Source organism: Moschus berezovskii, chromosome 3 (assembly GCF_049115385.1).
Source record: "Moschus berezovskii isolate FMDL1 chromosome 3, NW_MosBer_1.0, whole genome shotgun sequence".
NCBI classification, from domain to species: domain Eukaryota; kingdom Metazoa; phylum Chordata; class Mammalia; order Artiodactyla; family Moschidae; genus Moschus; species Moschus berezovskii.
In genome coordinates this window covers 39,077,296-39,097,781 of record NC_142462.1, presented here as the reverse complement: position 1 = coordinate 39,097,781, position 20,486 = coordinate 39,077,296, and the positions used below count along the sequence as shown (strand labels likewise).

The following is a 20,486-nucleotide window of genomic DNA, read 5'->3' as shown; positions in this document are numbered from 1 at the left end:
TCTTTGTGTGTCTGTTTCTGACTTGTAGATATGTTCATTTGTGCCATCTTTTAGATTTCACATGTAAGTGATATCATACGGTATTTGCCTTTCTCTGACTTACTTTGGCTTAGTGTGGTAAGATCTCTAGGCCCACCCATGTTGCTGCAAATGGCATTATTTCATTTTTAAATGAATATGGAGCAGTATTCCATTGTGCTTATGTGGCACATCTTTATCCACTCAGCTATCAATGGAGCTTTAGGTTGTTTCCAGAATGACATCTCTTTACTGGTACAGTTGAGGGAAGTTTGTTTTCTTTTCCTTTCCTCCATCCAGAATTAAATTCACTAGGCTCTGGCATTCCCTTTAAGTGTTGCAATAAATATGCTTTTCTTTACAGGACATGTGACTTCTTAACTGTCAGTCCAGTAGATGGGATTCAGTCTTATATAGAGATTCTTAACCTGAGGTCTACTCAGTTTACTCCTAACTCTCAACCTTGCTCCCTCCTTCCCACTTTTACTGACCCTTCTTGAAGAGTGTCCTGAAATGTCTAATTTCTTCTGAGAGACTCAAAAATCTTTGGGGGACAGAGAAAACTGATGTTAGAGAGATAGTTAGAACTGTTGGAATCTGTAACTGCTTTCTCTTGATTAATTTTATGGATAGGAAATAATATCTTATTTTTCCCTTAACAATTAGTAACATGTATTTTATAAAACACAAAAGCAAAAAGAAATTGAAAACTGCCCATGATTCTACCAGCCAGAACTCATCATAGTCAGTATTTTGGTGTTATACTTCTTGTTTCTGTTTGTGTGAATGTGTGCACATTGTTTCTGTTTCTGCTTGGGGACATTTGTTCATTTATTGTGGTAAAACACATTTTAAAATGAGATCATATCCCATGTTTTATAATATGCTATTTTTCAGTGAACAATGTTATGAACATATGTCCTGATTAAATATTACACATTTGTAATGTCTCTGAATTTTGTAATATATTGTAATTTGTTCAGCTAGCCCCTTTTTGTCCAACAGTTTTATTGAGGTATGGTTTATACAGTCAAGAGCATCTCTTTTATTATTTTCTTTTATTGTCTAAGTGCGTCTTTTTAAAATTAGAGCATAGTTAATTTACAGTGTTGTGTTTCAGGTGTACAGCAAAGTGATTCAGTTACGCATATATAGATCTATTCTTTTTCATATTCTTTTCCAATATAGGTTATTACAAGATAACCTGTACTGGAAAAGTTGCCTGTGCTATACGGTAGGTCCTTGTTGTTTACCTATTTTATATATCATAGTGTGTTTATGTTAATTCCAAACTCCCAATTTATCCCCTGCCATCTCCAAATGCATGTTTTTTAAACTGTGCAGAGCAGTGAGTTTTGACAAGTATACGCCTGTGAAAGGACAACCACTGTCAAGACGTGGGACACTTCTATCCCTGAACGTGTGTATATATTTTTTCGGGGGGAGGATCCTTTTTTTCCTTAGAGCTTATTAGCCCTTTTGCCTGGACATCTGGGTTCTTCCCAGTTTTCCTCATTTACAAACTTACAGCTAAGTTTTTGAGCCTGTTGCAGCTTTGCCTAGAGGGAGAATGTAAGGGGACAGAGCTTGAGAGGCTGCGCTGCTTGTCCGAGGACTTCATAAGAGACTGCCAGCTCACCCAAGAGGCAAGGTTATGCCGATTGGTGCTCGTCACCAGCAGTGTGAAATGAGTCATTTCCCCTGGAATTCATCTAACTGGAGTATTCTGCTTAAAAAAAAATTGAGGTCGGCCTTTTAAGGAGCTCATTCTTAACTGTATAAAATAAGGTAGATTTAATTATTAATGCATTATTGAATGTTGGAATTAGTACAGGTAATTGTATTGAATTTGGCCAGGTTGAACAAGTTCCTCTTTGGGTGTAGCTTGTGTTGGCTGGATACAGGTAAGAATGAAAATCTGCAGCGGGTCAAGAGTGTCTCCAGGTGACAGGTTGAAGAGGCCATGCCACACTCCTCTGACTCCACAGCCTTGGTTTTTTATTTGAAAGTGGCCAGTGCACACGTTGGAGAAGGAAATGGCAACCCACTCCAGTATCCTTGCCGGGTAAATCCATGGACGGAGGAGACTGGTGGGTTGCAGCCCACGGTGTTGCAGAGTCGGGCGTGACTGAGCGACTGACGCACACTTGCGCACGTGGATCGTGTGTCCCGGCTCTTTTGCTTTACTTAGCTGCGCTCAGCCTTAGTCACCACAGACAGAGTCTCTAGCTGCTGTGTGTGAGCCTTAGTTGTGGCGTGTGGGATCTGCTTCCCTGACGAGGGATTGAACCCACACTCCCTGCATTGGGAACTCAGGAGTCTTAGCCACTGGACCACCAATTCCTGTCCCAGCTCTTTGTGTGAGAAATCAAGGCAAAGAGGAATATGTCACGGGTTTAGTTAGATTTGGTTTTCTCTTCCCGACTTCAGCTGGTGTTAGCTGTGTTACATCATGATTCAAGCCTCAGCCTCTTTCTCTGTGATGTGGGAAACTGGGGATTCCCTTGATTTGTTTTAAGAGATGATAGAAAGAAAGCGCACAGATGGCCCTTGGGAGGAAGAAAGAAAATGAACATGTAGGACTTACAGCTCATTTGGATGGAAGATTGCAAGTCTGATACACTTTTGTGTCTTGCGTTAGGACTTAGCATGAAATGACTGGCTTTAAGTGCCTAGGTGCCAGTGTATACAATTTTAATAATATATCTTGAGGCAGCTGAATTAGCTGAGTTTCCAGCATAGTTGGAAACTATGGTTTCCATACTTTCTTGGTGTTCACACATGTCCATTTAATGTCAGTATTTACTTTTAGTATGTGAATTGACTGTATGGTTTAAAGCTGCGGGGCAAAGTGAGCATTTTGCTTGAGGTTGGCATATCTTTGACCTTCGGGTTTAACATGCAACCTTGTACTTTTCATGAAGTTTTTCTTGATAATAGTTATGTTATTGATTGGATTATGAGTGAAATCGGTAAGATGGAATATAGTTAGGATGGACTGTGGACCCAGAATTCCCAGAGTTGGATTCTGACTCTGCCGCTCCTTAATGTGTGTGTTTGGACAAGATGGTGGTGTTCAGTCGCTAAGTCCTGTCTGACTCTTTGCGACCCATGGACTGCAGCATGCCGGGCTTCCCTGTCCTTCACTGTCTCCTGGACTTTGCTCGGATTCATGTCCGTTGAGTCAGTGATGCTATCTGACCGTTTCATCTTCTGTTGCCCCTCAGTCTTTTCCAGCATCAGGGTTTTTTCCAACCAGTTGGCTTTTCACATCAGATGGCCAAACTATTGGAGCTTCAGCTTCATCATCAGTCCTTCCAATGAATATTCAGGGTTGATTTCCTTTAGGATTGACTGGTTTGATCTCCTTGCTGTCCAAAGGACTCCCAAGAGTCGTCGGTAGCACCACGGTTCGAAAGCATCAGTTCTTCAGTGCTCAGCCTTCTTTATGGTCCAACTCTCACATCTGTACATGACTACAGGAAAAACCATAGTTTGGCTATACAGACCTTTGTCAGCAAAGTGATGTCTCTCCATTTTAATATGCTGTCTAGATTTGTCGTAGCTTTCCTTCCAAGGAGCAAATGTCTTTTAATTTCATGGCTGCAGTCACCATCTGCAATGATTTTGGAGCCCAAGAAAATAAAATCTGTCATCGCTTCCACTTTTTCCCCTTCTATTTGCCATGAAGTGATGGGACTGGATGCCATGATCTTAGTTTTTTGAACACTGAGTTTTAAGCCAGTTTTTTTACTCTCCTCTTTCACCCTCATCAGGAAGCTCTTTAGTTCCTCTTCACTTTCTGCCATTAGAGTGATGTCATCTACATATCTGAGATTGTTGATATTTCTCCTGGGAATCTTGATTCCAGCTTGCAATTCATCCAGCCTGGCATTTAAATTTAACTTATTTATTAAGTTAAATAAGAAGAGAGACAATATACAGCCTTACTGAACTCCGTTCCCAATTTTGAGCCAGTCAGTTGTTTCATGTAATATTCTTACTGTTGTGTGCGTTAGTCACTCAGTCATATGTTTGCAACCTCATGGACTGTAGCCTGACAGGCTCCTCTGTCCGTGGAATTCTCCAGGCAAAAATACTGGAGTGGGCTGCCATTCCCTTTTTCATGGGATCTTTCTGACCCAAGGATCAAACCCACGTCTCCTGCGTTGCAGGTGAATTCTTCACTGTCTGAGTCACTAGGGAATCCCTTGGACAGGTAAACTTGTGCTTTTGTCTTAGAATCTATAAAATGCTGACTTGTGAGGTTAGATAACAAATGTTGTCTTAAGCAGTTTGGGCTTCTATATAGACTGAATGGCTTAACAAATGCTTATTTCTCACAGTTCTAAAAACGGGGAAGTCCAAGGTCAAGGTGCAGGTGGGTTCTTTGAGTTCTTGCTGAGGGCCCCCTTCTTGGCTTGTAGACCGACGCCTTCTTGCTGTGGGGTCACATAGCCTTTCCTCAGAGTGTGCAGTGAAGACAGCCCTCGTCTCTCCTAGAAAAACTGTAGTCCCATTGTGAGGGCTCCATGCTCCCGTCCTCAGTAAGCCTAAATAATCCTCAAAGGCTCATCTCCTACCACAATTGCATAGGGAGAGGGGCTTCAACATAAGAATTTGGGGTGGGAAACATAAACATTCAGTCAATAATGGACATAAAGCATTTTCTTATTTACATTCTTATTTATACCTAGTGTCAAACTTTAATGTTAGGGGGAAAAAGTAGAGATCAAAGACTTTTGGCAGAAACCTAGTAATCTAAATTTAAGTCGGAAATAACCAGTTGGACTTGCCTGGTGGTCCAGTGTCTAAGAGTTCTCGCTCCCAAGGCGGGGGGCCCAGGTTCGATGTCTGGTCAGGAAACTAGAATTCTGGAACTGAAAGAGTCTACATGTTGCGACTAAGACCTGGAGCAGCCATTTAAAGAAATAAGTATTTTTTAAAAATAAGAAAGAAAATAACAATTGGCCCTCCGTGTCTGTGAGTTTTGCATCCGTGGATTCAACTCACTGCGGATGAAAAATAATTGGGAAAAAAAAATTCCAGGAAGTTCCAAAGAGGAAAACTTGAATTTGCTCTGTGTGGGCAACTACCTTTTATTTATATTGTATTTATGTCTGTTTACATAGCATTTCCTTTGCATTAAGTATTATAGGTAATCTAGAGATGATTTAAAGCATTTGGGATACTACCCATTTTATATAAAGGGCTTGAGCATCTGTAGATTTTGATATCTGGCCAGCAGGGCAGGGGGTACTGGAACCAGTCCCTTTGAATATGGTGGAAGGATGACTGTAATCAGCATGGACATGTGGTTTATTTCTCTTATAAAACATGTGTATTGTCCAGTTCTGGCCTAGGAGCGGTGACCAGCCCGTTATCAGCTGCGTATTCTAGTGACCAGATTGTGTTTCAGGATATTATTTCTGACTGAAAGGAACCAGTGTTTTATGTAGACGGAACTGGTTGAAGATGGTGGCAGGAAGTGTACAAATTGGAACCTGGGTAGTCATAACAAAGCATACGAACTCTCAAAGATTACTATAGAGCTGCAGCGTTTCAAAAGAGGCAGGATCTGTGTGCAGAGGCTTCTACTGATTAGCCAAAGATGGGGGATTTAGTGCATCGGGCTGATAAACACAAAATATCCATGCGTCATAGTGTTGTGTGTGTGCGCTGTTGGTTCAGTCGTATCTTGACTCTGTGCGACACTATGGACTGTATAGCCTGTCAGACTCCTCTGTTCTTCGGATCCTCCAGGTAAGAATACTGGAGTGGGTTGCCAGTGCCCTTCTCTAGGGGATCTACCCTACCCAGGAATTGAACCCGCATCTCTTTCGTCTAACCTGCATTGGCAGGCCGGTAGAAAATAAGCATTTAGCCCACTTTGGACAATGCCAGGGACCAACTCATTGCTCTGAAAAGTTTGAAATAACAGTGTCTTTGAACTGCAGAAAGAGCATACTGAGGTGAGGGTGTGCATGAAGCTGGTTTACTTTGGAGATGGTTTCAAGAAGCAAGGGTAAGGGAGTGGGAAGACTGAAACGGAGGTTTGGGAAAAGTCAACGAAGGGCACTTTATTGAGGTTGCCAGAAGGAAACAGTACCTTTGAGACATGAACAGATATGCCTCCCAGGTGGAAGACAAGGGCATTTATCTACTGCCTCCCACATTCTCCTCTGTAATCTGCAGATTGTCTTCAGGGTTTCATCTCTCCTCTTCCTCTGGGCTATCCTTGAACTCTGCTGAGGCTTGGGTGAAAAACATGAGGAAAAACAGATGCCTGAGGGGGGTGCTCACATAGAGCCAGTCGTCCTGGAATGTGAAGTCAAGTGCGCTTAGGAAGCATCACTACAAACAAAGCTAGTAGAGGTGATGGAATTCCAGGTGAGCTATTTCAAATCCTGAAAGATGATGCTGTGAAAGTGCTGCACTCAATATGCCAGCAAATTTGAAAAACTCGGCAGTGGCCACAGGACTGGAAAAGGTCAGTTTTCATTCCAGTTCCAAAGAAAGGCAATGCCAAAGAATTCTCAAACTACTGCACACTCACACTCATCTCACACGCTAGCAAAGTAATGCTCAAAATTCTCCAAGCCAGGCTTCAGCAGTACGTGAACTGTGAACTTCCAGATGTTCAAGCTGGTTTTAGAAAAGGCAGAGGAACCAGAGATCAAACTGCTAACATCCGCTGGATCGTGGAAAAAGCAGGAGAGTTCCAGAAAAACATCTACTTCTGCCTTATTGACTATGCCAAAGCCTTTGTGTGGATCATAACAAACTGTGGAAAATTCTGAAAGAGATGGGAATACCAGACCACCTGACCTGCCTCTTGAGAAACCTGTATGCAGGTCAGGAAGCAACAGTTAAAACTGAACATGGAACAACAGACTGGTTCCAAATAGGAAAAGGAGTACGTCAAGGCTGTATATTGTCACCCTGCTTATTTAACTTACATGCAGAGTACATCATGAGAAACACTGGGCTGGAGGAAGCACAGGCTGGAATCAAGATTGCTGGGAGAAATATCAATAACCTCAGATATGCAGATGATACCACCCTTATGGCAGAAAGTGAAGAGGAACTAAAAAGCCTCTTGATGGAAGTGAAAGAGGAGAGTGAAAAAGTTGGCTTAAAGCTCAACATTCAGAAAACTAAGATCATGGCATCTGGTCCTGTCACTTCATGGGAAATAGATGGGGAAACAGTAGAAACAGTGTCAGACTTTATTTTTTGGGGCTCCAAAATCACTGCAGATGGTGATTGAAGCCATGAAATCAAAAGATGCTTACTGTTTGGAAGGAAAGTTATGACAAACCTAGCTAGCATATTAAAAAGCAGAGATATTACTTTGCCAACCAAGGTCCGTCTAGTCAAGGCTATGGTTTTTCCCATGGTCATGTATGGATGTGAGAGTTGGACTGTGAAGAAAGCTGATCGACAAAGAATTGATGCTTTTGAACTGTGGTGTTGGAGAAGACTCTTGAGAGTCCCTTGGACTGCAAGGAGATCCAACCAGTCCATTCTAAAGGAGATCAATCCTGGGTGTTCATTGGAAGGACTGCTACTGAAGCTGAAACTCCAATACTCTGGCCACCTCATGCGAAAGCTGACTCACTGGAAAAGACCCTGCTGGGAGGGATTGGGGGCAGGGGGAGAAGGGGACGACATAGAATGAGATGGCTGGATGGCATTACCGACTCGATGGACATAAGTTGGGGTAAACTCTGGGAGTTGATGATGGACAGGGAGGTCTGGAGTGCTGTGATTCATGGGGTTGCAAAGAGTCAGACACGACTGAGCGACCGAACTGAACTGAAGGGGTGCTTAGGGATAGAAGAAGGTGGGACAACTTCCCTGTGCCTAGGGCTGTCCCGCAGTGGTGGATGAAATCAGAGATGAGCTCGGGGATGTGGTAAGTGGCACAAAACCATCTGCTGCAGAAAGGAAAGAATCAAATGTTTATCCTGCCTTCGCTCTATTAGTTGTGGTTCAGAGTCTCCAGATATGTGATAAAGGAAAGTTGTTCTTCATGGAAGAACTCCAGCTAAATTAAAAAAAAAAAAGGTATGGAAGGCATGATAAAATGAGGAAATCCATTTTCAACCTTGAATGAAGAAATGGATTTAGGGACTGATCATTAGTGACTGCAGCAGCACAGGAAGACAGCCAGAGATAATGTATCTTTTCATGAAAGTACACAACCTCTCCCTAACCAAACAACAATAAAAATCTTCAGATCCAACTACCAGTTTTATAGGGTCAGAGTAACATATTTAACACCACCATGGGGAGTGTAAGTAGCAAAATCCGGGCAGTAAGAAACCAGAGAAGGAATGGCAGGTTTGTGTTTTTTGTTTCCTGACTGAGTGGGACCTTTTGAAGGTTATCTTCATTACTGTCGTTATCTTCATTACCTCCACCATAGTTTGGCCTCAGGTCAAACAACAGGGGGTTTCTCTTGTGGCTCAGCTGGTAAAGAATCCCCCTGCAATGCAGGAGACCTGGGTTGGGAAGATCCCCTGGAGAAGGGAAAGGCTGCCCACTCCAGTATTCTGGCCTGGAGAATTCCATGGACTGTATATAGTCCATGGGTTTGCAAAGAGACTTTATCTCTCCTTGCTATTCTACTTGCTATTTGTCTACTTAAGGAGTAACTTAAAGACAAACTTAAAGAGTTACTAAAAATACTATTTTAAAAGACATGAGAATGACAAAAATATGGGGGTGATCGTTCCATTCTGGGAGGTAGGCATCCGGGAAGAGCATGGTAGTTTTAATTGTCTTGTTCTGATTATTTGGGTGGGTGGATTCATATATGTCTGTGTTTTGTATTAGGAATATAAAGATGTTATGCATCTGTGTATATAAAATTCAACATAGCAAACAATTATTAATATTTAAAATGACAGTGCAATGAATAAAACCCAGAATGAGTACTTGTACAAGGTTTATGACCTTGACCTTCAAATAAATAGCAGGAAAATGGAGTGAAGGGATTTTCTTGTGTCAAACAGACCTTAAGAGACATCTACTGTACACTTGTGGGCATATTGTTGGGCTATTGATATGAGCAGATCAACTGTAAAAAGGTAGCAATTAAGCAGTTGGAAATAGAGTGGGTATTCTGTATCTAAACAGCATATTAAATAAAAAGCAGAGACATCACTTTGCCGAGAAAGGTCTATATAGTCAAACCTCTGGTTTTTCCAATGATCATATACAATGTGAGATGAAGTGGTATAGCTGGTCCATAAAAAAGGCTGAGCACTGAAATATTGATGCTTGTGAATTGTAGTGCTGGAGGAGACTGCAAGGAGGTCACACATGTCAGTCCTGAAGGAAATCAACCCTGAGGACTGACACTGAAGCTCTAGTGCTTTGGCCAAAGACCCTGAGGCTGGAAAACACTGAGGGCAGGAGGCTAAGGGGGTGACAAGGATGAGGTGGTTAGATAGCACCACCTACTCAGTGGCCATAGGTTTGAGCAAACTCGGGGGGATAGTGGAAGACTGGGGAGCCTGGTGTGCTATAGTCCATGAGGTTGCAAAGAGTCGGACACAGCTTATTGACCGAACACCAAAAATGTTCTGTTCTTAAGGAATTTTTGTTAATCATTTTCAGAAGCTATAATGGTGATAGTTATTTTTAAAGCAAAAAGGTGCTTTAGTAGGTTTTTCCAGAGGTGCTGCAGCATGACAGGTCGTGTGTGTGGGATTTGTTGGTACACATGTGAGCAGAAATAAGCAAGATGAGGTAGGTAATCATACTTGCTAAACTGATCCAGGCATATGGAGTTTGATTCGATTTCTCTAGTTTGGTGTCAATATGAAAATTTGTATGAAATCAATTTAAATCTGTTCTATTTATTACTAAAAATTTTGAAGATGCCCTTAGAAGTCTACATGAGTTCTGTTGGCTCTTTATCCTGTATTTTAACCAACTTTTAATAAATAGTGAGCACTGGATTTTATAGAAACTATTTCAAGCATAATAAGCATTTTTTAAAGGTTAAATGAAAGAATTCCCTGGTGATTCAGTGGTTAAGACTATGCTTCCAGTGCAGGGGGGTGTGGGTTTGATCCTGATCAGGAAACTAGGATCCCACAGGTTGAGTGAGTGGCAGGCCAAAAAAGAAAAAAAAAAGGTTAAATGAGAACTTAACCTTTACCTCATTTTTCCCTGTTGGCAGAAAAACCTTAAATTCTATATGATTAACTTATAAATAGATTGTGTGAAAGTTTTCTTTGAAATAGCACAGGTGATTAACTTCTTATTCTCCTGTTTCTGGGGCTGTTGATCTTCCCACTGTAATTTTCTGTATTCCCACTGTCTTCCCACTGTAATCCCACCATGATTTTATTAATCAGCTGTAATAAAATCATTGGGAATGTTAGCAGTTTCTGCATGGTGGATCTGTGAGTCTTGTGTTTTCATCCACCTCTCTGTATTATAATAAATGTTAATTTAACTATCAGTTGAGTGCTTCTCGGCTGCCAAATAGTGTTCCAGGCTCTGAATGCGACAGTGATAAAGACAGCCTAACGAGTCCCCTGCCCCTTGGGGTGTGATCCTTGTAATAATACTTGGGTGTGTTTTAGGAGGAGGTGAAATGCCAGCTTATTTTGCTGGTAGTTAAAATTAAACTCTAATGATTCGGTAATCACATAGGAGAAACAAATACCAGTATCTTGTTTTCTTGACTCTTAGGTATTTAGAATCTAATTTAAATATAACCCAATTCTAAAAGCTCAGATGGGAGATGGGAGCTTAGAAAACAAAGTGGGAAAACACAGTTCTAGATGTCAAAATACTGTGCTGTGCTTAGTCACTTAAGCCGTGTTCAACTCTTTGAGACCCCATGGACTGCAGCCCACCAGCTTCCTCTGTTCATGGGATTCTCTAGGCAGTAATACTGGAGTGGATTTCCATGCCCTTCTCCAGGGGATCTTCCTGACCCTGGGATCGAACATGAGTCTTCTGCATCTCCTGCATTGCAGGCGGATTCTTTATCTCTGAGCCACCAGAGAAACCCATCAAAATACTAACTTTATGAAAATAATCCTGGTGTTTGTCTAAAGTGAAACTTTAGAGAATCAGATAATGGAAACTGGACAGTCGGTTAAGGAAAATAATTATTCTGGTGTAACTTCTAATAAGTAAATAGGTGTCAGATGTACATTTTGAAGAATATGTGGGGAAAACATGGCTAATGGATTACTTCTGATGTACAAAAAATGGTGTCCTATTTAAAGAAATTCTTGGGAGCCCTGTGAAGTAGGTATTTGTTCTTGTAATAAAGAAGAATCACCTGCTTGGTGACCTTAAGTCTCTATGTACACTTTTGTGTGCGCATTGGGGAAATTTCTTTAGTAATATATATATACCCATATATATACCCAGAAACAAGAATCCAATAGAGTTGAATACTGGGTTTCTTAACATTGTGCTGTTATTTCTTAATGTGTCAGTTGCTTGATTAAGACAGATTAGTACTTGCAAATGTGTAGTAAATAATTCTTACTTCTTAGTTACCCAGGGTAAATATTTACCCAATGTAACTTTTCTGCTTGCTAAAGCAGTACAGGGAAGATTTGAAATCTTTGTTTTAGGAATACTTCTATTAGGGTGTATTTTTTTAAGGTTTTTATAGAAGAATATAAAACTTATACAAAGGCAGAGATACAGTATGCTTCCAGCAGCTTTAACAATTATGAGTACATGATTTATCTTTTAAACAAATTCCAGGATAGGATGTGTAAAATCTAAGACTACACGGTGTTTGAAAATGTTTTCTTAAATTGACATTCTCTCACGATCTCTGATACTTTGCCCTTGGTGATTATGCTTTGTTTTACTGTTTAATAAAAATAATGTAAAAATGATTTTTCCTTCATCCTCTGTTTTATGATTACGAACAGGACATACCTGAGTTTGGCTAATGTACATGCTAATTTAGCGTTCCCTAAAGGCGGGCCACGGTTTTTCCCGTGGTCATGTATGGATGTGAGAGTTGGACTGTGAAGAAAGCTGATCGCCGAAGAATCGATGCTTTTGAACTGTGGTGTTGGAGAAGACTCTTGAGAGTCCCTTATACTGCAAGGAGATCCAACCAGTCCATTCTAAAGGAGATCAATCCTGGATGTTCATTGGAGGGACTGATGCTAAAGCTGAAACTGCAATACTTTGGCCACCTCACGCGACGAGTTGACTCACTGGAAAAGACTGATGCTGGGAAAGGTTGGGGGCGGGAGAAGAAGGGGACGACGGAGAATGAGATGGCTGGATGGCATCACCGACTCTGTGGACATGAGTTTGAGTGTACTCCGGAAGTTGGTGATGGACAGGGAGGCCTGGCTTGGGGTCACGGAGAGTCAGACACGACTGAGCGACTGAACTGAACTGAACTGAAAGGCGGCCCATAGTCCATGGGGTCACTAGGACTCAACTTAGCAACTGAACAACAGCGAAGGGATAGGCAGTGTCTGTGGCATTCATTTAAGTTTTGTGGTGAATGGAAAAGAATTATACTATCAGTGTAGTCTGCGCTGAGGTACCTAGAAGTGGATCATTGGACCTGGAAAGGGAAATTAACTGTAGAGCTAGAGGTTAATTATTTCACTCTCATGTCCAATTGCTAGTCTCTTTTTAAAAAATAGCTAGTTGACTTTAAATTCCTTTCCCTTGTCAGAGGGTGATTGGTGTGTGGTATCCAGAGTATAGTCTCACATAATTCGTGGTGCCTCCTCCTTCCCTTCCTCCCTCTCTTACTCTGATAGTTTTGAGGAGGGGGTAGCAGAAGAGGAGATGTATAGTATAATAGTTTTTATTATTTTACAAAGTACGTATTGTGTTTTATATACATAGTATATATATAGGAATATGTGTAGGCATTGAAACTCAGGTGGGAGATTTTTAATGTTGTTTTTTTGTACGCTGGATTCCTTTGGCAGCCTGAAATATGTGGACCTCTTAGAATATTTTTCAATGCATAAAATAAATCACATAAGATTATAAAGGAAATTATTTTGAAATACAGTTAGAAAATATTAAAGCTGATAATAGTGTTTCTTAACATACATAATAAGTAACAAGTTCTAGCAATACAGCTAACACAGTAATTAATATCCAAGATCTGCAACACCTTAATGTAAAATGAAAACGCCTGACTTATTTTAATATCAAGAGTACAAGCCATGTAATTCTACTGTGGTTTACTGCCAACATTCACTATTGAAGGTGGCTAACTTTCACTTAGGGGATAGTGAAAATAAATGTGACGCCCACCCCTCTGCACCCCACCACTCCTGTCCACCTTCCTTGGATTCTGTCCATGAACCCTTTGGCTGTGATCTCAGATTAAGAACATCTGGACTAAGGCTTTGTTTGTGTTCTGGGATGCTTACTTTGAGGCTGAAGGGTTTGAACTTAGCATGTAGTCATTAGATGAATTGTGTTCAGACATTGTGTCTGCCAGTTTTAGTGGCTTTTAGAGTAAGCCACAACAGTCCAATGATGCTCGGTTTCCAAACGGTCTCAGTGTGCATCTTGTGATTTACTTGGTCTCCTTTTTCTTTCTTGGGCTGTGTTTTCTTAGTATATATTGGTATGTAGTTAATAAATATATCTTAGGTAGTTTCAAAACATCCATGTTGGCTATAAATATCTTTTGCTTTTATGTTTTTTTTTTTTGTTTTCTTTTAAAAAACATTTTAATTCTTCTGCAGGATTCGGAAACTTCAGATACGAAATATCCCGCCTCATTTACAGTGGGAGGTAAGAACTTCTATGTTTAAAACTAAGATTTTAGTATCTAAGCCTGTTGGTAGTTTTTCCGAAGATTTTCCTCCTCTTTCCACCTCTTGGATGTGCTTGAACACAATCCTTCTCTATTATGGTCTTTGTCTTACATTGGGCTTTTCTTTGTAAGAGTATATTACTTCTTTGAAAACAATCTGCTCTTTGAGATACTTTAAGAAATTGAAATAGGTTCTGGTGTAACTGGGCAAACTTCGTCATTCAGTCACATCCCACAGAATCTTGTTTGAGATCTTTCTGATGAGTTTTGCTGATTGTATTTAAATATGAAGTTCTCTGGCAATCTTTTTTAAAAAGATAAATACTGCTTTTTATGCTTTATTTTAAAATGTTACTGTGCTTTCTTTTGCTCAGATGGTGGCACTGTGGTAACTGTATATAAACCCAAATCTTTTAGCACAGTTGAATAGCCTGTGTCAGCAATTTCCAAACTATGTTGATGATGTCAAGGTGAGAATTTGAGAACCCAGTAGCTGAAAAGATAAAAGAAAATGTCTGTTGACTCTTTCAGATAATGGAATGTGAAAATTCTTAAAACCTACTTTGGAGATGGTAGTACAGGGAAAACTGCTCAGCTTTTATGTATTTTTAATATAAAAATCAGGAGCAACTAGATTTGTGTGTTTAACATTAGTTTTCTAAAATGAAATTTGAAGAGTCTCTGAACTAAACCCGTCATCAAAATGCAAAGAATGGTTAAAATATTTCTTTGAGTTGGGGGAAGCCGGCCTGAGGTCTCATTCTCCAAAGTCCCAGTTGGTAACAGATCGCTTATGCTCACAGTATTTTGCAGCACGTGTATTTTCAGAACAGTATTACTGAATTTAATCTTTGTAGGAGGACTTGATTCTTTGGTCTATCCTGAACATTTTTCAAGTTACATAATGTATAAAAGGTATATTTTGTAGACAGAATCAGTGACTTCTTAGGTTAAACTCAATGCGTTTTCTTGTTTTAGTTTAACATTTGTTTAGGAAATTCAGTATCTTGAAGGGTGGGTCCCTGAATCGAGTGTTATGGTATCAAGATAACTGGTTTAATCCCAATTTTTATTAATTTATTTTAAAGTGAAGTATTGTTGATTTACAATGTTGCATTTGTTTCTGGTATACAACTAAGTGATTTAATATTATATACACACACACATATATACACACATATATATTCTTTTTCAGATAAGTTTCCATTATAGGTTATTTTGTTATTGTTTAGTTACTGAGTTGTGTCTGACTCTTTGCAACCCTGTGGACTGTAGCCCGCCAGGCTCCTCTGTCCATTGGATTTTCTAGGCAAGAATACGGCAGTGGATTACCATTTCCTTCAAGGTATCTTCCCCTACCAGGGATCAAACCCGTGATTCTTTACCACTGAGCCACCAGGGAAGCCCTTATAGGTTATTATAAGATACTGAGTATAATTCTCTGTGCTGTGCAGAAGGTCCTTGTTAGTTTATTTATAGTAGTGGTGTCTGTATTCATTAATCTCTTCATTTTAACATGCTGCTACTGCTGCTAAGTCACTTCAGTCGTGTCTGACTCTGTGTGACCCCATAGACGGAAGCCCACTAGGCTCCACCGTCCCTGGGATTCTCCAGGCAAGAACACTGGAGTGGGTTGCCATTTCCTTCTCCAATGTGTGAAAGTGAAAAGTGAAAGTCAAGTCGCTCAGTCGTGTCCGACCCTTAGCGACCCCACGGACTGCAGCCTACCAGGCTCCTCCATCCATGGGATTTTCTAGGCAGTAGTACTGGAGTGGCTTGCCATTGCCTTCTCCGTTTTAACATGGGCAGCATTAAATGTGATTTTCTATCTGGGAACTATATCTGGTGTAACATAGCTTTCGATGAAAGAGTCAAGTGGTGGCCTCCACTTTTAAGTGAGTTACTAGTGTACTAGCATATCTGTAGGCAGTGGTTGTTGCCTTATAATTCATCTATCGTATTGCTTCAGATTTGGATTGCAGTGGATTCTCAAGCATTGTTGATTCTACTTTTGGTGGCTTCTCAAGCTTTCAGTTCGTTGCATTCTTCCTTATTCTGGGTAAAATTTAATCTGTGATAATAAATCTTTGTCATATCTCACTTTTTCTTTTATATTTCATTTTACCCTCTCCATAGTCCTTTGAGGTGAAGTAAAGTTGGAGACATTATCTCCATATTCAGTTGGGCAAACCCCACAGGGTTCAAAGAACTGAGTAAGAACAGATACAGAATTTAAAGAAGCATGGAACTAGACTTTGAAACTCTTGATCTTTGATCCCTTTGAAATTTAAAGAGTGGTTTGAAATACTGATTAACAAAATTTATTGAGGGTTTGTCAGGAGTAGGATGAACTGTTGGGATTTTTGCATTCCTTGAAGACTTGAATGAACACCATCTGTTATTTCCTTTGTGAGGAGTCAGTTTTTTGGGGGTCTTTGTTTTTAAACTTTTTATTTTATGTTGGAGTATAGCCAATTAACAATGTTGTGATAGTTTCAGGTGAACAGCGAAGGGACTCAGCCATGCGTATACACATATCCATTCTCCGCAAAACTCCCTCCCGTCCAGGCTGCCACATAACGTTGAGCAGAGTTCTTGTGCTATACTGTAGGTCCTTGCTGGTTACCCATTTTAAATATAGCAGTGTTTACCTGTCCATCACAAACTCCATGACTATCCCTAGCCCCCTCCCCCCAACCCCGGCCTCTGTAAGTTCGTTCTCTGTCTGTGAATCGTTTTCTGTATCTGAGTCTCTGAGTCTCTTTCATTTGTACCATTTCTTTTTAGAATCCACATATAAGGGATGTCATACGATAATTCTCCTCTGACTTCACTTAATGTGACAATCTCTGGGTCCATCTGTGTTGCTGTAAATGGCATTATTTCATTCTTCTTAATGGCCGAGTTATATTCCATATGTATATGTACCATATCTTTGTCCATTCCTCTGTTGATGGACATTTAAGTTGCTTCCATGTCTTGGCTGTTGTAAACAGTGCTGCAGTGAACACTGGGGTGCATATATTCCTTTGGATCGTGTTTTTCTCTGGATATATGTGCAGGAATGAGATTGCAGGGTCATATGGTAGCTCTGTTTTAGTTTTTTAAGGAACCTCTGTACTGTTCTTTATAGTGGCTGTATCTATTTACATTCCCTCCCACCCTCTCCAGCTTTGTTGGTGGGTTTTTTGATAATGGCCATTCTGACTGGTGTGAGGTGGTATCTCATTGTAGTTTTGATGTGCATTTCTCTAATAATTAGTGATGTTGGACATCTTTTCATGTGCCTTTTGGTCATCTCTGTATCTTCTCTGGAGACATGTCTATTTAGGTCTTCTGCCCATTTGTTTACTGGGTTTTTTGATGCTGTGAACATCATGAACTGTTCATAAATTTTGGAGACTAATCCCTTGTTGCGCACATCATTTGCAAATGTTGACTCCCAATCTGTACATTGTCTTTTCATTTTGTTTATTGTTTCCTTTATTGTGCAAAGTTCTTGGGTTTAAGTAGGTCCTATTTGTTTATTTTCATTTTTGTTTCCATTATTCTGAGGAGTCACTTTGTGTAACATTTGATTTGTACACACTGAGTATGGCTGTTGTCTCATGCGAAAGCCTTATAGAAGGTGATGGTTTTGCACTTACAGGTTTGGATTCCCTCTGCAATGGAGAAGTTAGACTTTGACTCTACTAATTAATCTTAGAATCACTATATGGAATGACCAGACACTGCATACTTCCTGATTTGATACAATAGGAAATATATAGCAACACAGATGAAATACTCTTGTTAAAAAAAAAAAGGTTTAACTGGGATTCAATTTCAATCTGACTTTGAGTTTATAAAAAGTATGGAAGGGAGAGGCACAGGTGAAATGATGCCTTGAAGAAACATAATAGCCAACTCCAGTATATGGGATGTTGCATAGGACAGATGACGGTATTTACTCATCGAGGAAGGGGACTGTTAAGGAATGAGACTTATGAGGATAACAAAAAAGCAATCATACACCTGCGCTAAGTTATTTGTGAGCCTCGTAAACAGTCTTGAAGGAGCAGCATGGAGTATCTTGAAAAGCCTCAGTTTTTTTGCAGAAGGCTTTTGGAGTCAGAATGATATCCCATTTCACCTTTACTCTCCTCACCTATGTACATAAAGAGGGATTACATCTTGGTTCATGAGCAATACAAAAGGCTGACTGGTAGGATTTAAACATAGCCACTACCCTCTCCCCAGCCAAACCAACCAGATCAAACCAAACCAAAAAAGACAACAAAAATGTCTGGACTGTTTTTACGTAACCTATTTGTGAGCGTGGTAGAGTTCTAGAATTTAAGATTTACTTATCATTTGAAAAAAAAGAGAAAAGTGAATACCTGTAATTATCGTATTAGATTTTTCTTGTTTACTGACTGTCAAACAGCCACTGACGCCTGTCACAAGAGCTGCTTGCTGTTCCTAAGTTGCTGACTGGTGTGATCACATTTGTGTTGCAGCGATGACAGAGAGAACCGAGCTAACCTGGTTCGAAAGTGGACCATTCAGGCTCCTCAGAGTCATTTGTGTGTGTTAGAGGATCAGTTATTCTAAGGATTGAGACCTAATAAAATACACTGAGTGTTGCGATTAAAAAAAAAAAAAAGAATGATATCCCAGCTACACTACTTACTAGTTAGGGGATGTCTGAAGTGATTTTTAAAAAATTCTTGTAGTCTCATTTTCTTCCTTTCTAATATGGGGATAATAATAGCCACTTGATTGAATTGCTGTGGGCATTAGAAGGATTATATATGCTAAAGCCCTTAAAAAAATGCTTAGTATATATAAGTGCATGCTGCGTTTTTGCTATGATACAAACAACGAATTCATTTCCTCCCAACTTTAAGTTCTTGTGTTTAACTCAGATCCAGCCTACAGCACAACAGACAAAACCACTGTGTACATCAAGAGGAATTTAATGTGCAGAGTTACACAAGTGCTAGAGGGCTGGATGAACAAAGGTGGAACCCATAGATAGGGACTGCAGAGAGCAGTTAGGCCCTGAGGCTGCGTGGGGAAGAGAGGGGTCAGGGGAGAGGCTGAGGTCATCAGATGCCAGAAGCTGGGAAGAAGGGCTCAAGTAACTGAGAGGGAGCAAAGAGATGCTCCTTGGCTGTGACTGGTGCTTGGGATGGGGTAGAAGGGAGGTGATGAAGCTGGTTCTGGGAATGCCCAGAGCAGCTGGAGTCTGAAACCCATTGCTCTTAGGACAGTGCTGAGAGGAACAGCTGATTAATGGGGAAGAACATGTGCCATCTCTTATTCTGCCTTCCATTTTCCCTCTAGTGCCTTCTTTTTTGAATATTTTAAATTTTTATATATGTTTGTATGTATTTGGCTATGCCAGGTTTTTAGTTGCAGCATGTGGGATCTAGTTCCTCAACCAGGGATTGAACCCATGCCCTCTGCATTAGGAGCATAGAGTCCTAGCCACTAGACCACCAGGGGGATCCCCCTTCTAGTGCCTTCTATCAGCAGAAACCAATAGGAAACCCCTGACAAAGGTGCGACAGGGTGCAAAGTCCCAGCCCCCAGCATCGCAGAGTTGAAAGGTGAATTTGGAACTGAGAGCTTAATAGCAAGTCAGAGCTCCATCTCAGAAGCAAAAATCCCTCCCCTGTGCTGCTGGTGCTCGTCTCGGCCATTTTCTGTGAGGGCATCCAAGAAGTGACAGGATCTGGGACTGTGATGCTCTGAGGCATTTTATAAAGTCTGTAACTGGATTGTTAATGATCCTTATACCACTGTGATAGCTTACTTTCTATTTCTTATTTATGGTATCTTTACAACACTATATTCTCCCGAATGACACAAGGGGACTCAGGTTCTTCGGATACCACCTCCTGCATGCTTTGTGTGTCATGCGGGGGCTAAATGATTTGTAGCCATTTTGTTTTGGATGATGATAAAGTGCACTCAAGGGTTCTGGAGTGGCTAAATGTTTCACTGATGTGTTTTTGTAGGTAAAATATGGGAAACTAACTTTTGGAAGTACCTGCTGCTGGAGAGGTTTTGTTTTTCCCCCCAAATATGTGGAATGTAGAAGGGACCTAGGAGAAACTGTTTTCTCTCCACCTCCCACAGTGTGGCCTTTTTAATTTAAATCGATTTTTTAAAAAATAATTTTTTGGGGAACATAGTTGCTTTACAATGTTGTGTTAGTTCCTGCTGTACAGCAAAGTGAATCAGCTCTACGTACACATATATCCCCTCTTGAATTTCCTTCTCATTTAGGTCACCACAGAGCATTCAGCAGAGTTCCCTGTGCTATACAGTAGGTTCTCATTAGTTATCTATTTTATACATAATATCAACTATGTGTATATGCCAATCCCAAGCTCCTAATTTATCCACCCCCACTCCCCACCCCTTGGTACCTGTATGCCTGTTCTGTACATCTGTGTCTCTGTTTCTGCCCTGCAAATAAGATTATCTGTACCATTTTTCTAGATTCCACATCTATAGGCTAATATATGATGTTTGCCTCCCCACCTCCCCACCCCTAACTTCACTTTGCATGACAGACTCTAGTTCTATCATGTCTCCTCAAATGACCCAGTTTCCTTCCTCTTTATGGCTGAGTAATATTCCATTATGTACTTGTATCACATCCTTTTGATCTACT

At 40.5% G+C, this 20,486-nt stretch overlaps 1 protein-coding gene across 1 annotated transcript in view; it reads left to right on the top strand.

The window, feature by feature from the left end:
- IGF2BP3 (insulin like growth factor 2 mRNA binding protein 3) overlaps positions 1-20,486 on the top strand; it is a 150,499-nt gene that overhangs the window by 30,238 nt on the left and 99,775 nt on the right. Inside the window, exon 3 of the mRNA XM_055420580.2 lies at positions 13,749-13,797. Within this exon, the coding sequence (XP_055276555.1) occupies positions 13,749-13,797 (49 nt within the window). The remainder of the gene's footprint in view (positions 1-13,748; positions 13,798-20,486) is intronic.